The 20,857-nt window shown below is 31.6% G+C and overlaps 1 protein-coding gene across 2 annotated transcripts; it reads right to left on the bottom strand.

Annotated features, from left to right (window-relative positions):
• Window positions 1–8,557: 8,557 nt before the first annotated feature.
• LOC125851721 (putative late blight resistance protein homolog R1A-10) lies at window positions 8,558–11,930 on the bottom strand. Of its 2 annotated transcripts, none has more exons than XM_049531473.1 (2): window positions 10,829–11,930; window positions 8,558–10,397 (listed from the first exon to the last, which is right to left on the bottom strand). In XM_049531473.1, the coding sequence occupies exons 1-2, from the start codon at window positions 11,365–11,367 to the stop codon at window positions 8,633–8,635; spliced, it is 2,304 nt and encodes a 767-aa protein (XP_049387430.1). In that variant the 5' UTR covers window positions 11,368–11,930; the 3' UTR covers window positions 8,558–8,632. The 2 variants fall into 2 exon arrangements, with proteins under 2 accessions (XP_049387430.1, XP_049387429.1); XM_049531472.1 differs by having other exon boundaries at window positions 8,558–10,470; window positions 10,905–11,927.
• Window positions 11,931–20,857: the final 8,927 nt, after the last annotated feature.

The raw sequence follows: 20,857 nt of genomic DNA, 5'->3' as shown, positions 1-20,857 counted from the left end.
AAAATCATTTGAAAATACCAAAGAAGGTTCGGGGTTCAATTTACACTTCGAGAAGGGTTTAAGCACTCTAAGTGCCCGCTAACATGCGGTTGACCTGCGACTTGACTAAAATATATTTTTGACTATTTTTAGGAAAATGGTTTAACATAAAAGAAAATATGATAATTTACAATATTTAGTTAACTTTGAGAAAATAATTAAATAAGCGACACATTTTATTTTGATTTTTTAAAGAAAAGGATTCAAAATGGAACAATTGACTCGAAATACAAGTGATTAGATTATTAATAAAACAAGATTAATTAGAATTTATTTTATTCATTTTGAAATAATAATTTAAACCAATTTAATAAATTAAGGCATAAAAATCATTTTTTAATTAATTGACTAACCTTTTTTGAGAAAATGACTGAGTAAGTAGTTATAATAATAATTTACACTGTTAGATTAACTTTGAGAAAGTAGTTAAACAAAGAGCGATTTTTATTTTTTAAGAAAAATGGGACCTTAATTGAAATATTTGAATTAGAGACAAATAATAAGAATTTTAACGAAACTTAAATTAGTTGGTTTTTTATTTGAGTCATTTTTTGGTTTATGCAAAAAACTATTGTAAACTAATAAAAGAAAAAAAGAAAGTTTTGACTAAAGATTATAAATGACAATACAAAAATTGATAATATGAGATTTGTTAGAAACAAAACAACACAGAGAAATAGCTCGTCTTTTGGGGGATCCAACTAAGTTGATTTACGATTATAAGTTAGAGTTAAACAACAAACAATAAATAATCACAGTTAAATAATTAGCGAGTAAGGGAGAAATTTGAATTTGGGCCCCCTTTTGGGCCAATTTCGTTGCTGTTTTTGGAGTTTAAAATAATTCCCGTTTTTGGTATACAGCTGATGTATATCAGTGTATATATCGGCATGTATATCAGCCCTTTTCATGTATTTCTTGCTTCCAAACACCTGTATTTCACTCCAGCCCTGTATTCCTGCGTTTTTGACCTGTATACCGATGTCTATAGCTGTATACATCTTGTATACAACCCCTTTTCGGACTTTCGAACACCTGCAATCTGGATTTCCAGCCCTATATTTCCGTTCTATTGCTTTGGTTGGCTCGAATAGAGGTAAAGTTGGGCCTTTGGCCCAACAAGGAGATGCGAGGATAGGAGATGAGAGTCCAAAAATAGACTCGAAGCGGGTTTCACATGCAAAGAAAGAGTGATAAGACTAGCATTCACACTTAACTTATTCACAAGAATAACTATCTTTAGTAAAAAAATGATAAGACATGACTTTAGTTTATAACAAGGCAAACTAGACATTTCACGATGAGTAAGAGAAGAGAAGAGAGGTAATGGAGTTAACAATCATTGATGTTCAACTTATCCTGCAAGCTACTCATATTAAGACTTAAATTAGACCAACACTTCATTATTATTTTTTTATTTTTTAACATAAAGCAAACACAAACCAATGACAATAATGTATATAAAAAAAACCAACAGTAGACATTTAAAGAGCAAGTGTTCTGCCACAATGACCAACATGAGCAAGCAGATCAGAACATGCCCGCCAATGCTAGAATCAATATCACTAAATACGAATCAGAACATATATGATAAGGGAAGGCTGAAACTTAAGAAATTAGGCCAAAATGAACAAGCGCTAATTCGACATAGCACAAAATAATCAAAAATAAGAATCATTTTCTTCCCAACCAACAGTGAACTCCGAGTAGTATAGAAAAGATACACTTTATGCTCTCATACAGTTAAGCAAAAATGGCGAACAACCTACGGGCATCTTGAAGATAGTTGGTCCTTAGTCGAAAGGCAATTAAGAGCAAAACAGAACAACAATAATAAACACATCTCCCTCTTATTATACGGCAAATTCTGCAAACTCGCACATAACAAGACGTAAAACAACACATAATGATTCGGAAGGAAACAACAAACTACCAGTGGGTATTTTATAAATTCGAACTACAAGAGGTAAGTGATTTCTGACTAAAAGAGGACCCAAATGAAGACGTAAACAAGTCATTCCAGGCAGCAATGTGAAGAAAGGAAGGAAGATACATTCAAACCAACTTGTGTACGGATAACAAGATCCAATTTTTTTTTTGCATAATTTATGAGTGAAGATGATAAGGACATACAACTGAGAACCAACTAGTAATAATAGAACATTTTAATAAGGCGAGTTTAGCACAAGAAAGAAAAAAAAATGCTCCAGAGGCTTGGAAATGACCTATTTATTGATTCAAGTTAACTCGAATTACCCGATAACAAAGGATACGTAACCAACATTATTAAATAAGAGATTTAGAGGTGCAGCAACCATCAGGTGGATTATGGAACTAAGTCTTAAAAGCAACTCACATGATTTATAATAGTTAGAATAACAAGAAGAAAATAGAACGAAACCGACTCAATGCCATACGGAATTAGTAAAGCTTCGAGCAAAATAAACCAAAAGAACAGTTGAATCAACAGACAAGCTTATATCAGAGTTTCACAACCAACAGTAAGCCACAACACTCCCAAGATACCAACATTTAAACACTACACAGCGATCAAAAGTAAATCGTCCTCACATTAGGCACAAAAGAGGCGTGAATCAAAAACGAGTATTACCTTTTATGGGGCAGAGAACTGGATGACAACGAGTTTGAGAGCGATTCCACCACTGTGAACTTAATACAGACAAGCGAAGAATCGATATACAAGAAAATTAGCTCTTTATTTTTCGTCCTTTCAATGTATGAAACCTATATATATTTTTTTAAGATGGTGAAAATCTTTTTTCCCCTCCCTTCTAAACAGCGATCATAAGAGAGCAATATATAGCTGGAAAATCAGGGGAAATCGGGTGAAATTTCGAATTTGAAATCCAAACTCGTATGCCTTTTTCGAGGCAACAGTGGGAGGGATGGGAAGTTTTGAAAAGGGAAAAAAAATGGCCATGGTGATGGTAATTGCAGACGCCTGCTGCTTTCCGGATTTGCTGGGATTTGATCGTTGCTTGCTAGTCGTTTGGAAGGAGGAAGACGCAGGGTTAGGTCTCTGTTGGCTACTGTTTGCTGTATTAGTACTGATGTATGTATTGTTGTATGCTGGAAAATAAGATGGATTGGGCTGAGAGTTGGAAAAGAAAGAGGGAATGGGTTTGGGAGTTGGTGGGCTGTACACTTGGGTATTGATTGAAGTGGGCTGCTGGAAAGTTTGTCAAGTAGGCCCAAATTGGTCTCAAATGGGTTTAGGTGAGGAAATAAATGGTTAAAATTGAAATAAATGGCTAGGTTTTGAATTGAGGATTTGGCCATACAGATTGCAATTAAGTTCGATTGGATTTAAGAATTTAGTTACATCGAGCTTAATTGGTGATTCAACTAAAAAGCTAAATAAGACGAATTAATATAAATTAATTAATGAGCTTCTTAATCTTAACGAAAACAAAAATAATTAACTTAATTATAAACTAATTAATTCAATTACAAAACTAATTAACTCGAAATTACAACTATAACTTAAAGTAAAATAAAATATTTAAATAAAATGTAAAATCCTTTGTGATGATTTTCAAATATTTATAAAATAGCGTGATTGCAAAAATATACATATTTATTATTTAAAATGATAAAATTACTTTAAAAATAACTTGAAAGTATTTTGAATTTCATAAAACTCATTAATTCAGAATTATAACCATCCCTAATATTTAAAATATAAAACCCCCCCCCCTTTTTTTTAAGACGATTTTCGAATAATAATAAAATATACTAATTGTATACATAATTATGCAAAACATATATATAATCTAAAAATTATGAGAAGTGACAAAACTATTTAAAAATCTCGCAAACTATATTATTATTTTTATTATTATTTATTTATTTATTTTATTTTATTTTATTTTTGGAAATTCTATAAAATTAATTATTTTAAATCGTTTGAAATTGGAGAAGCTCGAAATGATTAATTTATATTGTGGAGGGTCAAAATTGGGTGTCAACAGAAATAATAAGTAACAACCATTCAACCTTCATACATAGATGAATTGGTATGTTGGTCTATAAATAGTGAATCTTTTAATGATAATGATAAAATCCATATAAGTTGGATTTGTAACGTGTATGAAGGTGCCATAAGTTTTGCATAAAATAGGCTTGAATTCAATAGTGGAATAAGAATATATTTAGCATATAAATGCTTGAAAAGAAATGGAACGAGTGAAAAAATATGATTTTGAAATGTTTGTTGCCACAACTGATGCAACCATTCTTATAAGCTTTTGAGATAATGATGATATATGTGATAGACCTATGTGAAAGATTTGTTTCTGATTTATATTAATCATGTAATATTTAGTTTTTAAAAATGTGGTATAATAAATGTGTGAATGAATAAGGCTAAAATTTTGAAACTAAACACAAGTGATGGAAACTCAACTTTGAATTAATTAGTATACACTCTAACAATACAAGTTCAACGGGTATAAACAAGTGACTTTGTATTGCTAAAGCACATGTCTTTTTTTAAGCCTTTATTCAAGTGTATTGCATAATGTTATGTGAGCAATTGAGGAGTTGTTAAATGTTTGAGATGATAGAGGCATAGTGACAAACTCTATAGTGCAGACTGTTACATGGAGGTTGAATTAATTCTTAGTGAAATTAGTAAATGTCTACAGTAACAAGGACATAGTAGCTAATTTCACCTATATGTGTATTAAAGTTGTGCCACTTCAAGTAAGATTTAAAAGGTTGGTCTTGTAAATATTCATGAAATCTGGATGAGCACACGACCATAAACGTGCTAAAACAAATAATGAGGTTTCCAAGTTATAAATAATATTATGTGTGTGATGTTTTCAATTTTGACACAAGGAGTTGTGTTTTAAATCTTTTAACATACCCCAATTACTTCGTCAAAATCTTAAAGTACTTGCACAAATTCAAATCTATTATAAGATACTTTCTGGTATGCAAGACATAATAAGAAATATTAAAAACTAGTGAAGGATTGTTGGATATTTTATAATATATATTGAGGTCTTAAATTTAACATACACGTTTATTCGTGAATCAACATGACTGTTATGAAAAGTCATTTGTTTATGAAAGACCATAACCTTTATGAAAAGTCGTTCACGAAAGAATATGACTCTTATGAAAAGTCATATGTTCATGGAATAACATGACTCTTATGAAGAGTCATCTCTTAAGTTCTATAAATATAAAGATTCTCTAGAAGTAGCTAAAGAAATATTTGCATGTATAAACAAAGGGCTTTGTTGTATCCAGTGTTTTCAAAAACGTTTTTGGGGCGAGTCCCAGGGCGGGGCGTACCAAAAACGCTCCGGGGCGTAAATTAAAGGCGTTGATCCATAAGGCGTAAGTTCTAAAATTTGAGGCATAAGCCTCGAGCATAAAAACGTAAGTCCTGGGCGTAAAAATGTAGTCCCGAGCGTTTTTAATTTATTTTTTTTGTTTTTTTTACTTGAAATCATATTTTTTATTATTGGTGTAATGACATTTCTCAAATAGTAATTATAATACATATTTCTTCGTTATTGATTATTAATACTTATCTCAAATAAAAATTATAATAAAATTTCTATATATTATAGGTTATTTATAAATATTTATTTGTAAAATCATTGAAAGGTTTACTTTTGCTTATTTTATTAGTAATAAAATTATAAAATTGAATATAATGAGACTATGCCCCGTAGATCCATGGGACTTACGCCCCGTGTCTCGAGACTTATGTCTCGCCCCATACTGTATAAAATGTCTCGTCTCACGCCCCCGCCTTTTAAAACACTGGATGTATCCTTGAAGAGAATTGTTTGTATTTACCCCAATATGTATATGGACAATATCCCTTTAAAGAAAGTGATTACACGCCTCAAAATCATCTTCTACTTCAATTATATTTCCTACTATCTTTTTCTAACATTAAGTGTTATGTCACGATTTTACTATCTTTTGAAACCCCACTTTTAAAGATGTTCTAAGTATAAAACTACTTAAGAACAATACATGGAAAGAGAGTGTCACTTAATTTTAAAAAAAAACTAAGAAAATTAATACTATAAAAAGACTTCAAACATTTAGTGGAGCTCATATCTAAAAATATAGATCTGTTTAAAAGAAATTTTGAGTTGGTCCCGAGATTGAAAAAATAAAATGTTTTAATATATAAATATTTTATAAACAGTGTTCATAAATACTATATATATAGTTATAAATGATATTAAGATCCATCCTTATTAACCGGAGAATAAAATAGACCTCGAGGATAATGTCAGAGCCACTGCTTAGCCCACACCAAGGCAAGGCTGAAGGCACTATACACGATTATATATTTACTAGTTACAGTAGCACTATACCTTTCAATCTTCTTTTCATCATTTAAGAAATTAAATCCCTTTTATTGCCTAACTTACCAATATTATTTAGGGCCTCATAATCCAAAATATAGAGAAGGTTTCAAGTGAACGTTTTACATTATTGGAAAGAAAAGGAACTCATAATCACAACATATATAAAGAGGACATAAAAATGTGTATTGTACAAAAGATGAGAAGACAAATAGCAATATAACAATAACAAAAAACTTTAGAAGATTCTTACCTCGTGTTGTTGAGGGTGGAAACAGATGAGAGATTAATTGTTTCAAATGTTTGCTTAATTTGATGGCAACAGAAATATAAAATGAGAGAGGATTGTATTATAGGAGGTAATGGTGGACTTCAATCTTGAAGAATGATACAAATATATAGTTGGTGTGGGCAACTAGTATAAATAAATAAATAACCATTCACTATTACTAATGTACAAACAAAATATATAGTTGGTGTGGGAATTTCAACTTGTATAAATAAATAAATAACCGAAAAATGACTTTTTCCATTTACAAATATTTTATGAACGGTCAATTGATTTGGAATTTTATGGTCCTCTGGAAACAATCCCATGTAAAAAAGGCAATGCTTTAAGTGGTTTTCTAAATGGTCATAACTTGATTGTATTACCTTCATATTCTGCTCTACTAAAGCAAGGGAACTTAAATCATTTATTACAGAGATTAATAATTGAGGTATGACTATTTTGTAGCTAATTTATAAACAAAAAGTTCCTTTACAGAGATCAAAAATTGAAGTATATAGCTAATCTTTATAATCTGCCCAATAAGGTTTATTTTTTTACTTGTCTTAAAGTATCAACACCCTTGACGAAAATTCTGGCTCCCCCACTGTCAGCCTATAAAAGTTGTCACAATCATTAATAGGAAGGAGATACCGAACAAATTCCCTAGGACTGCTATAATTGGCATGATATAGACAGGTGATACAGAAACCTGTAGATTTCGATGAAGCGGATGCACTAAGCTAAAAGAAATGGCAATATGTAAGTAACTTCACAACACCTGGTTAGCTACTTGCTATCATGTATATGGAGCTGTTTGAAAGCTCCAGTTGTTAAATGGTTCCAACTTTGACATATTTATTCATTAAGCTTAACAAATCCTTTCCCATACTGGGACTAGTTACAAGTTGTTATAGTCAGGGCCGTGTTAACCCCTAGGCCACTAAAGTCATCGCTTGGGGCCCCATATATTTTGGGGCTCCCATTTAAAAAAAAACAATTACTTATATATGTTATTTTAAAAAAAATAAATTATATGTACTATGAATGTTATGATTTCTGCTAAGGAAATTGCATATGAGATGAAAATAAACCTGAATTTCNTGAAAAGAAATAGAGAAACTGAAAATCATTAATCTTTAAATGTGAAAATATAATAATTAAATTAAAAAAAAAAAGAATTTCTAAAATGAATTGATGGTGTAATTTTCTTTTCCAGTGAAACGAAGTTAATCTCATTAAATTTTATGGTGTGTCAACTTCTGGTTTAGAGTAAATATATTAATTGTTGATGGTGCTTAAATAAAAGGATTATAGTAAGACTTGGCTAAGCAATAATTTAGAATAAAAAATCAACTTAATTACGATAATGAATTCTAGATCTAAAGTAATGTGCACACTCACATGTATGATTAATGATCAATACAAGTGATGGGAACTATTCAAATTTTGCCAAAAAAACAATGGTTTTAGCCTCCAAGACTCTTCACTAAACAAGCTCGTACTACTTGTCATGTTTTTTTTTTCTTTTTTAATCGCAAGTAAACCCACAATCTCTATCATATCCTCTGTTTTTTGCGTGGACACATTGTGGTAACCTGCTCACAGGAGATGTAAAACGCATTAGGAAGTTGATATGTTAAGAAATGCATTTAGCTTTTTTTTTTTTTTTAAAAAATGTGAATAAAAAACATCACTTGACAATCTGGATAGTCCATTTTCTGATGAAATTAATGCACGAGATGAAATTAATTTTGAATATACAGATATATGAAATTGATACTAAATACATAAATATATTAAATTTGTGAAACTTAAATACATTTTGAAATACAAATAAATAGGGAGATTTGCGAATCTTGCAGAAGAAAAAAGAAATACAATATTGTTTAGTTGAATACTTATTTGGATTGAGAATGAGAATGAGAATGTCTATGACTCTATCTATGCTATGTGTATCGATCTAGGACAATAAAAGAACTTGGAGACTGTCACATCCTGTGTTTTCTTCGATTTCTTTTTTGATAATCATAGCTGAAACCCCCAGAGAGTCGGTGTAGTCAAACAGTTTAATAAGTCGCAGTGTTGGAATATCTGCAAAGCTCGGAGGGATCTCCTTGTAGAAGTGACCACTTCTTATAGATAGCTCCTCAAGCATGGGAAATGATTCCTCTGAAGCTTTCCATTCTTCCATCCTCATAAAGTGTAATGCCAAGTATTTGAGTGCAGGGAACTCCACATTTGTGACGTCCCAGCAATGGTACTTTATCCCCCCGCAAGGAAATCCCCCCTTTAATGTGAGACTCTCAAGCTTCTTCAATCTTGCAATGCTTAGAATCATTTCTTTCGTTAAGAAACAACCGCCAATGCACAAATGCCTAAGATTTGAAGGGAAGACAAAGTAGCTCTCCCAACCAACTGAATCAAAGAATCCCAGAGGGCTAATGACCAGATTAAGAGATTGAAGACGAGTATGAACTTCCACTGAGGGAAACAAAGGACAACTAGGTAAATCTTCAACACGGAGGCTGAGTTCTTCAAGATTCGCAAATCTCCACCAAAACCTTGGATTCATATCATCCACACATATACAATGAGAGTGAAATGTCTTCAAGTTCTCAAGCATAGTTGTTGAAGATTCTTCAAAAATTGCTTCATCATTGTCATCCCATACCAAGGAAAGTTTGTTTACATTCAAATTCCTCAGCTTCTTCATTTTCCAGATAGTTGCAGGTGATGTCCTTCCAAATTGAGATGATTTAACAGCTAGAGTTTGAAGATCCAACAGGTGAGATATCCACTCGAAATCAAATTCTTCGACAGAAATTTTAAGGTATCTCAAGTGAGTCAGGGTTTGTACCACGATAGGCCAAGAACTTGGCAGATCCACATAAGGAAAATGCAACACTCGAACAAGTCTTAACTTAACAAGTAAGGGTAAAGGATTTGATCTGTTCCATGTGTTGAAATTTGGATGAGCAATGAACTCCAAGGATCTAGAACATTCACCAAAACACTTTGTACTTTCCTTTGACTCAAGCATTGGAATCTTATCAAACTGATATTCGCAATGATCTAATTGTTTAACAAGATCATCATGAATATAAACACATAGCCGTGAATTCATAGAACATAAATGCTGATATGGACTGTATGGCACTGTGAGCTGCATAAACTTTTCTTCTTTAAGTTTTCTCAAGCAAAACTCACGCACTACATCATGAAGTATGCACCTTTCTATGTCACCATTGTTTTTCTTTTGAGAGACCATTACAAGGCTTCTATTAAGTAGATTGTTCAAGCAATTTCGAGATGCTTCCTCCATGTTCTCTGTTTCAGAATTCAATACAAACTCTTCAGCCATCCACAACTTCAGCAGATCGTCCACTGCAATCTTATGGTCCTCTGGAAACAATCCCATGTAAAGAAGACAGTGTTTTAAGTGGTTTTCTAAATGGTCATAACTTGATTGTATTACCTTCATACTCTGCTCTCCTAAAGCAAGGGAACTTAAGTCATTTGCAATCTCAAGCCACAAGGACGCCTCTCTTCCCATTTTTGCAATAATTCCAGCAATCAGAACAACCACAAGAGGCAATCCCTTACAGTGTTGGGCAATTTGTAATCCTGCTTCCACTAGATTTGAGGGACAATTCTCTCCTCGAAACACTTTCTTCTGCAATAATACCCAACTCTCTTCCATTGTTAGAAATCTAAGAGAATAAGGATCACTACGGTGCTGGAGATGCTTAGCAACTTGTTCAATTCTAGTTGTTACTATTACTCTGCATCCGTTTTCACCTCTAGGGAAACATAATCTCAAATCCTCCCACGCCTCGACTTCCCACATATCATCTAACACGATGAGGTATCTCTTGCCTATTAGACTCTTGCGCAACATGTCAGCTACGTTTTCATTCTCCTTGATTTTGCACTCTTTCTTTATAGCTTGTTTGAAAATCTCAACCAACAACGTCGTCCTATTATATGCTTGAGACACAGCACACCATACTTTAACATCAAAGTGATTAACAATAGAAGGATTGTTGTACACTTTCCTGGCCAANCCACTAGATTTGAGGGACAATTCTCTCCTCGAAACACTTTCTTCTGCAATAATACCCAACTCTCTTCCATTGTTAGAAATCTAAGAGAATAAGGATCACTACAGTGCTGGAGATGCTTAGCAACTTGTTCAATTCTAGTTGTTACCATTACTCTGCATCCGTTTTCACCTCTAGGGAAACATAATCTCAAATCCTCCCATGCCTCGACTTCCCATATATCATCTAACACGATGAGGTATCTCTTGCCTATTAGAATCTTGCGCAACATGTCAGCTACGTTATCATTCTCCTTGATTTCGCACTCTTCCTTTATAGCTTGTTTGAAAATCTCAACCAACAACGTCGTCCTATTATATGCTTGAGACACATCACACCATACTTTAACATCAAAGTGATTAACAATAGAAGGATTGTTGTACACTTTCCTGGCCAAAGTTGTTTTTCCGAGTCCTGGCATTCCAAAGATTGAGAGGACATCCAACTCCTTTGTTCTTCCAGTCAATTTCTTCATTATAATTTCTGCATCATTCTCAAAGCCGACGACGTCATCATCATCAATTGATGGAATGCTGCGGTTGGAAGGCTCTCCAGAAGAAAGAGTTTCCTTTCCACAAGTCTCAACAACATCCATGCCTTGAGTAACTAGTAACTCTACCACCTTTCAATCTTTCATAAAAGAAATGAAAACAAACATTAACAATCTTAACTTTTAGAAAAAAAAACCCAAACCAAAAAATTATAGTAACAAAGTGAAGTCTTATGAGTCTAAATGCCACCACTATATAATCAAGATGAATGAAATGAATAAACCCCTTACTTTAATAGTTCAGTTCTTCTGATCTTAGGATGGAAATGTCTATGAATTGTAATTTCTAACTTAGTATAACAATCTTAGGATCCAAATAAATCACATGACATACGAAATCTAACAAAGCAGACCTCGAAAGACAATTAATCAGACAACATAAGAGAAATATAACAAAAGAGACGCTAATTTAATATGGATCTCTCAGTTGACCTACGTCCACTGATAAAGAAATGAGCAGATCTACCGTATGAAAGATATTACAAAATATTGAAAGAAAAATAACCTCATAAAATTTAGAAATCTGACCTTTCGTTATTGGAGTGGCAATAGGGGTGATTAGTTGCTCCAAGGTTGCTTAATACTTTTGGGTTTAGAGAAATCCAACCTCTAAGAAGAATGAAGAGTGATATTAAAATCTGGATAGGAAGAGAAAAACATACCAAGTACTTATTTTATTTTTGTTTCCCACCCGATGTCCAGTACCCACATTGGAGCCTGATTAAATCTGAATTTGCGCCAAAAAGTCTCATATTAGGAATAAATTGCTTCCTAACAAAGACGATTTTATACTCAAGGGGGTTCGAACCCGTGAGCTCTTAGATAATGATGAAGGAGTACTTACCTCTCCACCACAATTTTATTGGTCATACTAGTACTTATTATTATTCCATGTTTTGCGCCTCATTATTAATTATTTATTTTTTTAAGATATAAGACTATATACTAATTAATATAAATATTGTGATAAAATATTTATATTTTTTAAGATAGATGCATAATTTTAAATGAACAAATAAAAATGATGGAGCGAGTACATGCTAATTAAACAAATATTGTAAATAGTGCTACATAAGATGTTAATAATCATACACGTTAAGTTGGTATACCAATAATCATTTTTAATTTTCTAGGTCTGGCTAAAATTTAAAACTCCCGATCAACAACAGCTGTATGCACAGTGTGCCGGTACCTCCATGTTATTTCCTTGAGAAGATACTTTTGTACCTTTTTTTTTTTTACTTATCGTAAATTTTTTTAATTGTCATAAAATTTTTTTTATATATAAAAGGAATAAATTAATTAAAATATACTAATTGACGTTAAAATAAATATTATACTGCTCTAAATAATAATAAAAAATCATATATTAAAGTTAAAAGTTATTTGAACAAATATGAATCTTTCTTTAATGTTTTTAATTCTTTTATTTATTTATATATTTATTTTGATTACCACATTATATTGTCACTACAAAATTCCTAAAAGAAAGTATATTTGAGCCATTAGATATCAGAAAATAAAATATGGGTTTTTTTTATACCAAATTTCAGGTGAAGTTATGATGGCAAAATTCCTGATTTCCCCAACATTTTATTTTGTTTCCTAACGTTTAAGATAGTGATTGACATAGATTTAGCATGTATAAAATGATTAGACAATTTGAGATGAAAACAACGATCAAGAGAATAATTTTTTTTTTTCAGATCTTATGTGTAAAAATGAATATCGATAGTAAGAACGTCATAGAACTAGAAAAATTTGTAAATAGCATACAAAATCAATTCCTCTTTTAAGAACATGTTGTTGCAACAGTACTACAATTCATTCTTGTGCTACATCAATACTGTACACAACAGTAGCAGCACAAATAACTAAGCACTTTCACAAATTTATCCTTTTTTTTTTCCATCTAGTGTTTGGAGCTTCGATTAAATCGCGCTCTGCGGGGCTCATTTGGGGGTGACGCTCCCAACTTGATTTTCTCCATTACTCAGGGCTAGCCCTCGAATCCGAAACCTCTGATTAAGAGTGGAGCACTCCACCAGTGTAATTGAACTTTGATTAAATTTTAGTTAGAACAGAAGTTAATAGAATGTTTAGTTAAATTTTTCAATGAGATTATTTTTTTTAAAAAAAATGTAATTTTCAAAAAGAAAATACTTTTAGTGAAAAAGCCGTTAGTGTTTGGTTAATTAATTTAAAAACATTTTTGATCAACAATTAATACTTAACCAAACTTTAAAAAAATGTTTCTAAGTATATTATCTCAAAAGTACTTTTTTGTGAAAAATATTAATTTAGTATGTGAAAACAGTTTGTGCTGCTCCAAAAGCATTTATTTTCTCTCAAAAGCATAACCAAACATCTCATATTTTGAAATTGACCTCTCAAAGACCTGCAAAGTTGAATTGCAATCCCAGCTTCCAAGTTAAAAAGTTTCCTAATAAAAAAAAACAGATAATAATGTGACAATACAGAAGTGGAAATAGAGCAACTTTGAATTGCTTCTAAATACATTTATATTTGGTTTACAGCTAAAACATGGAGACTGTCACATCCTGTGTTTTCTTCAATGTCTCTTTTGATATTCAAAGCTGAAACCACAAGTGAATTGATGCATTTGGACAGTTCAATAAGTTTTAGTGTTGGAATATCCGCAAAGCTAGGGGGATCTCCTTGAAGTAACCTCCTCTTATAACTAACTTCTCAAGAACAGGAAAGGATTCCTCTGAAGCTTTCCATTCTTCTATCCTCACACTGTGTAATGCCAAGTATTTGAGTGCAGGGAACTCCACATTTGTGACATCCCAGCANCCGCTCCTTTGTTCCTCGTATCAATTTCTTCATTATAATTTCTGCATCTTTCTCAAAGCCCACAACTTCATCATCATCATAAATTGATGTAATACTACGTTTGGTGGAAGGTTCTCCAGCAGAAAGAGTTCCTTTTCCACAAGTCTCAACAACTTCCATGCCTTGAATTGATTGCTTTGTCACCCTAATTTCATAAAAGAAAGGGAAACCACATTATTTCAGAACTTGGAGAAGAAAAAAACCAAAACCAAGGCACATTTATATGATCTGTTAAAAGGTTTGGATCATATTATTGCCGTTTGGAAAAAGACGTGTAAAATCATTTTTTTTTACCTCAATAAAACTCAAACAACTTTTAACAGATAAAATAAATGAGTCTTTTCAACTCTGATGTGTCACCGATATGTAATCAACATGAATAAAAGGAATTTTCTTCCCGTTACTGGAAGTATTAATTCCAGGCCGCCCTCCTTGCTAGTCTGTGTGAGCCTTTTTTTCTTTTTTCTTTTTTCTTTTTTTTTCTTTTTGGCTGGGAGGGTGTTTAAGTAGACAAAATATCTATTTCTTCAAAAATGAGTTAATATCCTAAAAGATGACTCAACTATGAGAATTGATATAATAAAGTTATTAAACTTTGTTTGATATCTTCCAAAATCACTTAACTTACGGTTTTTATCTTCCAAAATCACTCAACTAAATTAATAATTAAATAAAATTAGACATGACAAAATAATTATTTTTTTATTATGTCATATAAACATGGACTCCACTAATAAATAAAACGGAAAAAGGGTCATATTTATCCCTATACTCTTAGAAAAGGATTATATTTGCCCTTTCTTATGAACTTTTTGATATATTTGCCCTTGTCATATCTAACTGTAAGACCATATTTACCTTTTATTTGTTAAACCTCCATATTCCCACCTAAAAATACCAATGTAGCGCCTATGTGAATTTTATTATCTTCTAATTAAATCAAAATGTTATTTAAATAATTTTGACCTGCTCCACACATTAAACCCAATTCACTAAGCAAAATAAACCTAATTTGATTCTTCTTAAATTTTCTCTATGGGCCAGCGTTTCTATTGGAACAAACGCAGAAAATTATACACCTCCTCTTTTATATCAGACAACAATCAACTTTAGAACTAAAAATAAATTTTAACATTCAATTCAATATTTCTGTTAAGTAAATTAAAGCCAACTTTCATCTTTAATCTTAACGCACAAATTAAAATTGGTTAATTAGCATTTAATTCAAGAATATGTAGAATTCCACAAACATTCTACATGTGCTCTGTTTTCTCGATAGTATCAGACGGAGAAGGTGAAGTGAGGTTCAATGGAGATGAAGAATTCAAGTTGGTTTCCAGTGGCTATCAATGGTGAAACAGAGAGTAGATGAGACTAAATTCGAAATAACTATCCGGAAACTTCTATATATCTAGAATATTTAATGTAGTTCGGGAATATATTTATTTGGTGGATCTCATTCGATGGTTCAAGGGTGATGTTTCAGTTTTTCGATGGGGGTGGAGATCTAACAATTTCATTAATCCTTTTTCCAAGAGTAGAGGGTTAAATATGATTAAATATACTACTAATATATATATAATCAATGTGAATCAGTATATTTTGGAAAGAAAAGGAACTCATAATCACAACATATATAAAGAAGGCATAAAAAAGTGAATATATATTATTGTACAAAAGATCAGAAGAGACAAAGCAAAATAACAACAAAAAGAACTTAAAAAGGATTCTCACCTTGTGTTGTTGATGGGGGTGGCAACAAATGAGAGATCAATTGGTCCAAAAGGTGATGGTAACGAAAATATAAAATGAGAGAGAATTGTATTTTAGGAGATAATGGTGGACTTCAATCTTGAAGAATGATACAGATATAAAATTGTTGTGGGAATATCAACTATTCCCCGTCTAATAATACTTATCCAATTTAGAAAATTAAAAGATAATTTATTATTTTATATTTATTTTATCTTTGATATTAAATAAGTGTTCAATATCTAATATTTTTCTGAAAGTATTAAATTTAATTTGTTTCTAAAGTGTATGTCAAGTCAGAAATGAACAACTATGGTTGGACAAAGGGAGTAGTAAATAAATAAAGAGAGAAATATTGAAAACACTCCTAAACTCGACACAAATTATTAGTTTCATCCAAGCTATTGATAACCTTAAAACACTCATTTACTTGGCTAACTGAACTTAAATACATCCGATCCTACCACATGAGTGAATGTCAACTACTTATTACTAATAAATATAAATAAATAAATAAAGAACGACTCACATCTCTCTCGGGTCGGTTGGTCAACTACTACTAATGTACAAACAAAAGAAATTTAACTTAATTGATGGTGAATAGTTTGAATAAATGTTGAACGCGCACATGATAATAATAATAAAAATAACTAAAATAACATTTATATTAATTAATTGTTGGTGGCGCTTAAATTAAAGGATTATAGTAACACGTTGCTTTAAGCAATAATTTAGAATAAAAAGTCAACTTACTTAAGATAATGTATTCTCGATCTAAAGAGTAATGTTCACATTCACATGCATGATTAATGATCCTAAGTCAGAAGTCAGAACCATTCAAATTTAGGTCATGACTAAAATATAGTAAAATCGTACTACATTAATACTTTCTTCCGGTCCCGATTTGAGCCAATGAAAAAGTCACATATTTTGATAAGATAATAAAATAATATATTTTCAGAAGACTCTTATATAAATATATGATCAATTAATATTATAAACTAATAATTCTTTAAATATATAAATATATCTAAGACGATTTAGTTAAATGTGATTCTATTGTGTTTTGTTTTTTGTTAAACTTTAAATCTAGTTGAAGTTCATCTCTAACTTTTTTTATTACATCCAAAAGTTCTAGTATTGTCTTTTCGAAATGCACCATAATATTGAGAAGAGTTCTAGATACAATAAGTGTTTCCTTACACATAACTGGTTCTAAAAGTATTGTATCATCTATAATTTCATCGTCAATATTATTTTTTATGATATCTACAATTTCTTTTAAGTTCTGAACTACTGAATATGTATCATTTTCACTTGAATAATTATTTTTTATGGTATCCACAATTTTTTGGATATTATAAATATGGCAGGAGTCAAATTAAACCTCACACCGTGATAATAGCTTAAATTTTATTCCTTTTTAAAAGAATGGGAAAGTAACTAAAACCAAACAAGGGAAAAGGCATAAATTCACCCCTGAACTTATCTCGAAAAGTCAGTTACACGCTTAAACCATCATGGTGACCTATTACACACTTATTCTTGTTAAAAGTGTAATTAATACCACCTTCTAATGTACAAAACCAGTCACACATACTAGTGTTGTGCGCACGCGCCTGCCAGATCTATGCAAGCATACGCGTGTAATTTTTTTAATTTTTTTACTTTTTTTCCCAACCAATTTTGCCTCTATCTTCTCTCTCCTTTTTTTTCACTTTTTTCACAGCCATTTTTACCTCTATCTTCTCTCTTCTTCCTCACTTGAATGACACCATTTTTTTTCTTTATTTTTTTCTCTTCTTCCTCACCTGAATGACTCCATTTCCAATTATTTCTTCTGATTATAACATATACAATACAAACTATTGCGACAGACAAGTTAATCGACGGAGTAGCAACGATTTGGAATGTTCCTGAAGGAGTAGGGACATGGATATCAAATTAAATCGAAGTTATTACTCAATACGATTTCATCCCACTTGTCATCATCACTAACATGAATTTTAAACCCAAAACTTATCTTTCTTAGCTTCTTAGCCCTATTTAAACACCTTCCTTTCTTCTGGGTTTTCAAATATGAGTCACATGAACCTTAACTGGTAATGTTTTGTTTTGAATTTTTTTTTAGTTATTAGTGTTTTGATGGTAATGGGTTGTGAAACTTGAAATAAATATTTTAGTTTGATACCGATCAATTTTATATTGTCGAGCCAATTTTGATTTTGCTATGTATAAATCGTCATTGAACCCAAATCCCTGCTCTATCAAATCTGCAGTGCTGTGTAAAATTGATAATTTTGATATATGGGGGTGGGGAACAATTAACTTTTCTAGGTATTAATGGTTTGGGGATTTAGGGGTTAGACACTGCAATGTTCTTTTGATGTAACTAGGTTGTAAAATATAGATTAGCAAATTACTTTTCTTGGTGAATCGGTGGAAATTAGTGGAGAATTCTCAAGGAATGATGAAATTGAGTGAGAAATTGTAGAATTGTGACAAGAAAAAATAAAGAAGAAGAACTCTAAAGGAGAATAAGAAAAGATGAGCACGAAGAAGGAGAATAGAGGGGGGTGGGGGTCAAAAAATTATTTTTTTTCGACTCTAACGCGCCTATTTTATTTTTTAATCTAATTAAATTTCCACGTCAGTTCTGAGGTGGTATTAGTTATAGTTTTAACAAGAATAAGTGTGTAATAGGTCATCATGATAGTTTAAGTGTGTAACTGACTTTTGGGGACAAGTTGAAGGGTGAATTTATGCCTTTTCCCAACCAAACAATTGCTTGGTAACTTTGTAGTGCATATTTTTGGAATATAGTATAGTGTATTGTACTACTATAGATGATACCAAGGAATGGAAAATTCACAATTCGATTTTTTTTATAAAATAGATGCGATTGTGAACAATAGAGTAAAAAAAAAATTAAAATATTTCGTACTTAACTAGGCAGTAAGAGTACTAATTAAGTTGCGGATTAAATACTGCTGATATTAATTAATTAAAACATTCTACTTTATTTCCAACGTAACAACTCGTTCAATGAAGTTTTCATCCCTGTCAAAGGGTAAAGACATAATACATAAATATACCCTTTAACTTAGCCTTATTTATATTTTTGTCCTTCAATTTTGAGTGTGCACAAATAGACACTTAAACTTGTATAAAGTTAAACAAATAGACGCACGAATCCTGCGTGTCACAGTACATGTAGAACACCACGTAGGACACAAATTCTCATGTAGGATGTTTGTGTCTATTTGTTCAACTTTATACAAGTTTAAGTATCTACTTGTGCACAGTCAAAGTTGAAAAACATAAATGTGAAATGAGACCAAGTTAAAATGACATATTTATGTATTAGAACACCTTTGGACTATTTGATTAGTGATAAGTGACAATTTATTTGAATAAAGAATCATGATTGCACGCTAAAATTGGAGTTGAGTTACACTTAATGTTCATTTTTTACCACCCACAAAGTGTTAATAGTTATCTTATCTAAACGGTAAACACATGATTTTTAACCGAGTCAAAGGTTTTACACCATGCACAAATTATATCTAAATTAGATATTTTAATTATATTTTATTTTAATAAGTTTATTTTAGAAGAGTTGAAAACTACAATTTAGAATCACATTTTAGGATAAATTTTGTTTTAATTTTTTTCAAAAGAAAAATATTAAAATAATAAATAAATATATATTTTCTTTTAATTTATATTTAATATATAAGCTGGTGATTTTAATATTTTTTATATTTTTAGTCTAACTATTTAATTCTTTTATTTATTTTTGTTAATTCAAAATAACTTAGTAACATTTTTATCATTATAATTTATTTATATTTATTTTTTAATTAAAAAAAAACTATCCCATTCTTACTCTCTAGTAGGCCTAGTGTCATGTCCCGCCACTTTGTAATTCAAATTCGGCATAAAAATAAGTGGAAAAAATCTGGAGTTATGGAGAGGTTAGTAGAAGACTTTAGAATTCCCTAGATCTTCCCTTAGAAGCCTCTAGAATGCCTTGGAATTCTCTAGACTAGTAGAGAGTTCTAGAAGAGGGACTAGATATTTTCTAAGAAAGATTTAGAATTACCTAGAACTTATAGAGAACTCTAGAACATGGACTAAAGTGTAAATAAGTAGGAACTTGTAAAGTAAATATTATTATACTTAGGCCCTTAGGAGGTAGTATAAGTAGAAGGGTCTCTCATTTGTAAGGCATCCAAGCTTGAAGGAAGCAATCAACTAAGTTGTAAGCAATCTTCCAAGCTAATACAAAGCCTTCTTCCAAATTTTCCAAAAACTTTCTAAGTATTTCTTTGCATTCTCTTAGCAGTCTACCTTCAAAGGGCTTATTTGAGCTTACAAGATCGTGAAAGATTCGTGAGTAAGTTGTCAAGTGTCGCACGGAACATTAGTGAGACTCTAAGTCCGTGACAATGCGGTATCAGAGTGAGGTTTGCACTCAGGGAATGGCTAACGAAGGAGACGTAAACGCCGCTAGCACCACCAACGTCCGTCTGGAGGGAGGAAAGAAGAACCGCAAGGGAAAGAAACACCAAAAGGGTAGTGAGGAAATGTTGCTCGACCCCACACCAAGTGAGGCGCTAACATCTCAGCCATCTTCGACCACCGAAGCTGTTTTACTCGAAAATATAAATAAAAAGAAAAAATGACTGAGTTTTCGAAAAAAATCGATTAAACTTATGATTTAAGAGAAATCGAATTTCCAAAAGAACAGAGTCGCCACTTAATTTTTTTAGTAAAAATCAAGAAAAAACTTAAGGTTTTCAAAAGATTTAAACAGATTAAAATCAATTGAAAATAAGAGGGTTCGAAGTCCAATGTACATTCCGAGAAGGTGTTAGGCCCTCGGAATGTCCGCTAACTTGCGGTTGACCGACAATTTGACTAA

The sequence above is a fragment of the Solanum stenotomum genome, unplaced genomic scaffold (genome assembly GCF_019186545.1).
Source record: "Solanum stenotomum isolate F172 unplaced genomic scaffold, ASM1918654v1 scaffold28982, whole genome shotgun sequence".
Taxonomy (NCBI): domain Eukaryota; kingdom Viridiplantae; phylum Streptophyta; class Magnoliopsida; order Solanales; family Solanaceae; genus Solanum; species Solanum stenotomum.
The sequence above is the reverse complement of the archived record's forward strand: the minus strand, read 5'-3'. Positions and strand labels throughout refer to the sequence as shown.

Excerpts from the sequence above, each read along its gene's own strand:
- LOC125851721 (XM_049531473.1), bottom strand. The coding sequence starts at position 11,367 with ATGGATGTTGTTGAGACTTGTGGAAAGGAAACTCTTTCTTCTGGAGAG. Across the intron at positions 10,398-10,828 it reads CTCCAGCACTGTAGTGATCC|TCCTTATTCTCTTAGATTTC; the intron begins TTATTCTCTTAG and ends GCACCGTAGTGA.